Source organism: Nicotiana attenuata, unplaced genomic scaffold (genome assembly GCF_001879085.1).
Source record: "Nicotiana attenuata strain UT unplaced genomic scaffold, NIATTr2, whole genome shotgun sequence".
Lineage (NCBI taxonomy): Eukaryota > Viridiplantae > Streptophyta > Magnoliopsida > Solanales > Solanaceae > Nicotiana > Nicotiana attenuata.
In genome coordinates, this window is record NW_017670789.1 from 62,105 (window position 1) to 68,857 (window position 6,753).

General features: G+C 39.9%; 1 protein-coding gene across 1 annotated transcript; it reads right to left on the reverse strand.

Annotated features, from left to right (window-relative positions):
- Positions 1-5,358: 5,358 nt before the first annotated feature.
- LOC109243339 (kunitz-type serine protease inhibitor DrTI-like) lies at positions 5,359-6,359 on the reverse strand. The gene is made up of 2 exons (XM_019410251.1): positions 6,019-6,359; positions 5,359-5,921 (listed from the first exon to the last, which is right to left on the reverse strand). Exons 1-2 carry the CDS (start codon positions 6,278-6,280, stop codon positions 5,536-5,538), a joined length of 648 nt encoding a protein of 215 aa, XP_019265796.1. The 5' UTR covers positions 6,281-6,359; the 3' UTR covers positions 5,359-5,535.
- Positions 6,360-6,753: the final 394 nt, after the last annotated feature.

Genomic DNA, 6,753 nt, shown 5'->3' on the forward strand with positions numbered 1-6,753 from the left:
ACAGAATCACTTCCCTTGAAACCCGCATCTATACAAGGCATAATTCCTGAATCCTTCCCCAAGTCTGAACATGAGCCAATAAGGCCAACCATAGCACACCTCTAACAATTCCTTTGCTCGAATTACCACTTATGTTCCTTTCCCGTAGCTGAAATAACCCATCAATATGCTAATAACCGGAAATCTCGCAAGTAGTTAACCATGCAACCCAATCATAGGCGGTGGGACTCTCCCACTTAGCTTGAAGCCACTGATACACAATCTCTGGAATTCACCAGTATTCTTTATCTCATATTGACATAGTCTAGCACAACCATCCCGCCGAGTTCTTGAAATCCTTCTATAACACAATTTATGAATACTTTGAATCGTTAACCATGTTCACATGTCCGACCCCTTCACCAGATAGCCAGTAGGATTCTTCGCAGAGGTTTCGCCAACCACGCGACCGCTGATCTGCTCATAGGAGATGACCCACCTGAGCCTGTGCTCATTCACCAGCTGCACAAGTCCATCCACTCCTCGTGGACATCAACTAAATGTGCGACAATATCCTCCAATTCAAGTTATATTGTAACCTCCTTCATATCAAGCAACTCCTTTCCGTCATATCAAATCTCCCGCCGTATAATAGCCGATATTTCAAATCAAGTCCGTAGACCCAGCCACTGAATCCACATACTGCTCTGCCACTCTCCCACTTTGGGCAGACTCACTTCTTTAAGTAACTACTCGACCTCCAGTTCTTGCACCTGGTCTTCTAGAAGTTTAACCATCGCATGACACTTCCCACGCGTCCTTCCTCCTCCTTTGCTGCTCGGTTATTGCCTTAAATAAAATCTATCGTCGTAACACTTGAACCCACTAATCGCTACTAACTTTAAACCTTTCCAAAGATCATCGTTCTCGAGCCGTCAACATTAGAAATACACATTAAACCCTGAACCACCGCACCCGCGATATTTAACAGTCACTTTTCCAATATTATTTCACAATATCTTACCCCAAATGCGAATTGCAGAAGACCATAACACTGGCGAACTTAACATATTCAATCGAGGATGACAATACCACGTCCCAGATGAAAATTCCACCACACTTGAAAACACCAAGTCTCGTTACTCCATCGATCCAAATCAAGACATTCATAGGCCAATTGCTTTTTCCCCGCCGGAAATGAAATACCGAACTCAGAATCATGCACTGAGAGAACCCCCTTCCAAATCTTTCACTGCCCCAACATATAGGCAAGAACTTTACCAACACGCCCATACTGTGCGACAACCGATCATGAGCAATCGTAGAAATCTGAGCATAGACTCAAAGCTCTCGGGAATACTGTTACTGAGCTGAAATGACAAGATATCCTTCCGCAAGGTAACGACAATAGCCCAATCACCTGTGCAGGTAGAAACATCCCCCACCACATCGGTAGTACCATTACAATTCTTCAATTCTTGATTTATAACAAGCGGTTCGCGTCGCATAAGATCGAATAGGAAGGAAATAAAGGCATAAGTCTCAAAGGAATCAAAACGCACGATGAGGAATCAAGAAGGGAAGTGCTCCTAGCAGCCCTGTAGCCCCTCGAAGATAAGTACAGACGTCTCCGTAACGATCCACAAGACTCTACTAGACTCGCTCATGACTCGTGAGACCTAAGGGAACCTAGCGCTCTGATACCATGTTGTCACGACCCAAAATCCACTAAGGTCGTGATGGCGCCAGACACCACTATTAGGAAAGCCAACCAAATCACTCAATTAAATTCCCGTTTTAAATATTTCTAAAATCTCTTCTTTTATACGTTTAAACAATACATAGTAAATTTCACTGAATAAGAAATGAAACATTTAACAACTTTTAAAATTCTGAATAAACCCATAAACATCCCCAGAACCCGGTGTCACAAGTGCATGAGCTATTTCTAAGAAACAATACAATACCACATCCGTCCGGAATACAAATTGGATAGAAAATAAATACAATATACTGAAAGAGACTATACTAGCTGCGGGTCACCTCGAGTAATGCAGCTCACCTAGCCTCCGTATCAACCATGCTACTACGCCTATTAGGCCACTATAGACGCATGTGCCTGTGCAACAAAAATGCGCAGAAGTGTAGTATGAGTACGAAAACAACGTGTACCCAATGAGTATCCCGTCTAATCTCGAAGAAATAGAGACGAGAGGTCGACTTCGACACTTATTAGTGGTCCAATAATACTATTATTAATGCGATGAATTGCGGATTTATTAGCAACAGTAAGTTCAGATAAGTCACGAAATAGGTAAAAGTTCCTCTATATAAAAATCTCCGGATTCGTAATCCATTAATTAATAATTATCTCAAGTCGGGGGAGCAGATATCAATATCAATGAATCTCAATGCAAGCAATACAAGCATGCGCAACTCATGCCGAGGTCGTACGACCCGATCCAACATAAATATAAAATGTGCACTGCCGAGGGTCGAACGGCGCGAACCATAGATGCATCTATTACCCCGCTCGCGAACCATGCATGCGATGCGGTCAAATTTAAATAAACAATCATCGTGCTCGCGAACCTTACATGCGACGTAGGTACACATAGAAATACATGCTCCAACAGCAAATTAAGAATTTATCGGGGAACATTTATCCAAATAAAAGCCAATTCTCTTTTTAACGATTTAAGAAAATGAAGTTTAATCCTTTTAGAAATTCATTTACCAATTCGACATGATTTAGGCAATTCAACTGTAAACAACATTACAATTATTCCAAGTACAGCATACTTTTGGGTCCTAGACTACCCGGACAATAACATAATAGTAGTTACGCACGGACTCTCGTCACCTCGTGCGTACGTAGCCCCCACAAATAGGAGCACATAACCAATTATTTCACTTATGGGGACAATTCCCTCTTACAAGGTTAGAAAGGAGACTCACCTAGCTCCGAAATTTCCATAACCAGCTTCCAAGCCCTTCCAACGACTCCAATTGATGCATAACGCTCCAAAACTATTCAAATAACGGGCAAACCAATAAAAATTCACTCTAATACTTGTAACAAATCAAATTATATAAATTCCCAACTCCGCTCGAAAAGTTGACCAAAATGCCCTCGGGCCCACGTACCCGGATTCCGAAATTTCTCGAAGATAAATTCTACCCATAGCTTTACTAAGTCAAATATACAATTTGCTCAAATTTTCATGCTCAAATTCAAGGTAAAAGTCCAAAATTCCAAGTTCTTGGTCTTCCCCACAAATCTCAAATTTGTACTAATTTTCCATGTCTAAATCCATGTAAGATCACATATTTAACTCAAAAATAGGAAGAAATCACTTACCTAGTGTTGCTTGGTGAAAATCCCTCCTTGAGCTCTCCAAAATAGTCCAAGCCAAATGAAAGAAATGAAAGAAATGGGCTAAAACTCGTGTTTAAAACAATCTGCCCAGGCTTCATCGAGTTGTACCTTACGTTGTGCAGGTTGTACATCCTATTACCATTTTCCCCTGCTGTACACCTTTTATTAAAACACCCATAACTCCTTGTAGAAATATTCAAATGACAAACGGTTTGAAGATTTAGAAACTAGATTCAAAGATCTTTCATTTGATAGGTTCTACACCATATAACTCTTTATATATTCCGAGATATGAGCTTCTAAAGTAGGCTCCATTCATCAGAAAATTCTGTCGAAACTGCTCCACCAGCCATTTTCAATCGATCATAACTTTCTGATAAAATGTTCAAGTCATGAATGGTTTAACTTTATGGAAACTAGAATGCAACAGCACAACTTTTATGTTTTACAAATTTTCAGATTCCTTAAAGATTTCGAGATATAAGCTTCCAAAGTAGCCTCCTCGATTGCACCATTGCTGTCCAAAACAGCAGTTGCAGCAGATTTTCAGCAGCTTTAAAGTTCCGAAATCGATCCGTTAGCCTTCCGAAATCCACCCGAGACCCTCGGGACTTCAACCAATTATACCAACATGTCCCAAAATACAATACGAACTTAGCCGAGGCTTTAAATCACATCAAACAACGTCAAAATCATGAATCGTACTTCAATCCAAACTTTATGAACTTTGAAATTTCAAACTTCTACATTCGATGCCGAAATCCGTCAAATCACGTCCGATTGACCTCAAGTTTTGCACACAAGTCATACTCGACATTACGGACCTGCTCCAACTTTCGGAATTGGAATCCGACCCCGATATCAAAAAGTCAAACTCTCGGTCAAACTTCTCAAAACCCTTAAAACTTCTATCTTTAGCCAAATAACTTCAAAATGGCCTACGGACCTCCGAATTCACTTCTGATCGCGCTCCCAACTCCAGAGTCACCATACGGAGCTATTCCCAGACTCGGAATCCCAAACGAACATTGATAACCCTGAAATGCACTTCAACCCAAACTTATGAAGTTCCTCCAAAATGCTAACTTCCACAATAGGCGCCAAAACGTTCCCGGGTCTTCCAAAACCCGATCCGGACATACGCCCAAGTCCGAAATCATCATACGAACCTGCTGAAACCTTCGAATCCCGATTCTGAGGTCGTTTACTCAAAAATCCAATCTTAGTCAATTCTTTCAACTTAAAGCTTCTGAAATAAGAATTCTCTTTCCAAATCGACTCTAAACTTCCCGAAATTCAATTCCGACCACGCGTACAAGTCATAATACCTGAAGTGAAGCTGCTCATGGCCTCAAACTGCCGAACGACGCGCTAGAGCTCAAAACGACCGGTCGGGTCGTTACGGAATACTATCTATGAATCTAGGATTGAACTCGGGAGAGGTAATTCTAGATTGCATATAAGATTGAGTAGAGCAAGATCTTGAACTCGAGTATCGGGAACGGATTTGCGGTTAGGATAGGTATATACCTAATCAGCTTGCTTGGTTACTATACAGGAATTATTAATGCGTTCTTGTTAATCCTAATTCCAAAGGAATATAGGAGTTAGGTTAGCTTGAATAGGCGAGTAGTACTTCGGGAGAAGGCTACGAGCAATATTAACCCTGTCAATCAATAAACCAGATAAATTAATTAGACGATTTAAGTGAAAAAATCAACGGGATTGTTAGCTAACCCATCGCTCTGGAATATTTTCTCCCATTGAATTCATCTCTAAGATTGCATACTTGTTCCATTTAATCTCTTAGTTTGTTAATCTAGATTAGTTTGAGTTAATTAATCATACATTAGGATTTGCTTGAATAGATTAATTGTTTGGGTTTAATTTAGTTGATAGTTAATCAAAAGTCCATGTGGGTACGATAGTTGTACTTACAATCCTATATTACTTGTCGACCACGTATAATTGCGTGTGCGTTAGGGAGCAGCAAAGATATATTGGGAAAAATACGAGTGCAACATTACTATTACAGGGAATATAGCATGCATAGGGCACTTATTAGGCCTACATAACATTAATATTTATTCTTACATCCAGTGAACACAGAGAAGACATAGGCCCTGCATTAGTACATGTTTTACACTACTTAGTTTTATTACAAAGCAGATTCATGATCATGCTTCAGCCTTTCCGATTCCGCCATGCTTTATGAACACAAAGGCCTTTGCATTCTCTGCGAGAACCAAACGATTATATCCATTTTCCTCGGCAATGCCAACATTTTGGCAAGTAAACTTCTCTCCATAGGGACAGAAGACTAGCTTATACGTCGAGCCACCAAGAGACTTAATTTGAAACCAGCTATTCACATCCAGGGGATTTCCCAACTTTGCACCTGTGCTTATGGTGTTGTGCTTTGAAGATTTAGGGTAGTTGTCTACTTTCCACACAGTTAGGTTAGCACACTCATAATAATCAAGATAAAAGTTGATGTTTAATGAAGATGACTCCACAATCTCCTGATGTTTGGGCTCTTTAGGTCTGAAGTAGACTGCTATACCTGTTGAGACATATAATATAACTAAAATCATCAAAAAATTGCGCTCCTTTTATACGAGATGATCACATATTAATGAAAACACATAATTGAAAAGTACCTTTATCAAGATCACTGCTGGATTGCACCTCCGCTGTTGGACAAGCGTTTTCTTCTTGATCTCCAAGATTAGCAAGCCGTACACCTCCGCCGCCAGCTCCCCGTGTAGCTGAAAATATGAAGTACCTGGTGTTTACTTGTAGGGGATTACCATCTGTATCGTGTACAGCCCTCAATAGTTGGTTCGGAGTATCAGTGGTGCAAGTTGCCATGGCTGACAAGGGAACTAATGCAAGAGAAAACAAGAGTAAGATGATCTTCATTTTTGGTTTTTCTGTTTCTTGAGTTGAATATGTGAAATTTGTTTTGGATGCTTTATTCGTTCCTACTAACCTTGAATTTATAGAGAAGAAATGTGCCATGATATTATTCTTCCGATGTGAACAACGTGTGTTTATGACATTATTGTCATTTCCGTCACCCTCCCCACACATGCATTATTTTCTTCTTGTATTACTAGTACTACTATATAATATGATCAATCCTTTATTAAATAATTCCAAATCGTGGCACGAAATAAATGCATGAAGCGGCACAACTTATCTAACACAGAGATTAATCAGTTGCCCTATGGGTGTGTTTGGTGGGAAGGAAAATATTTTTCGGAAAATATTTTTCAATTTTCCTATGTTTGGTTGGCTTAAATGTTTTGGAAAACATTTTCCTCATCAACTCATTTTCCTCCAATTGAAGGAAAAGGTTTTCTCTATCAAGAGAAGGGAAAATATTTTCCAAA

What these genes read in the sequence shown, in the direction of transcription:
- LOC109243339 (XM_019410251.1), bottom strand. Translation starts at nt 6,280, where the DNA reads ATGAAGATCATCTTACTCTTGTTTTCTCTTGCATTAGTTCCCTTGTCA. An exon ending in CAGCAGTGATCTTGATAAAG is followed by an intron (nt 5,922 to 6,018) that starts GTACTTTTCAAT and finishes ATGTCTCAACAG; the next exon opens with GTATAGCAGTCTACTTCAGA.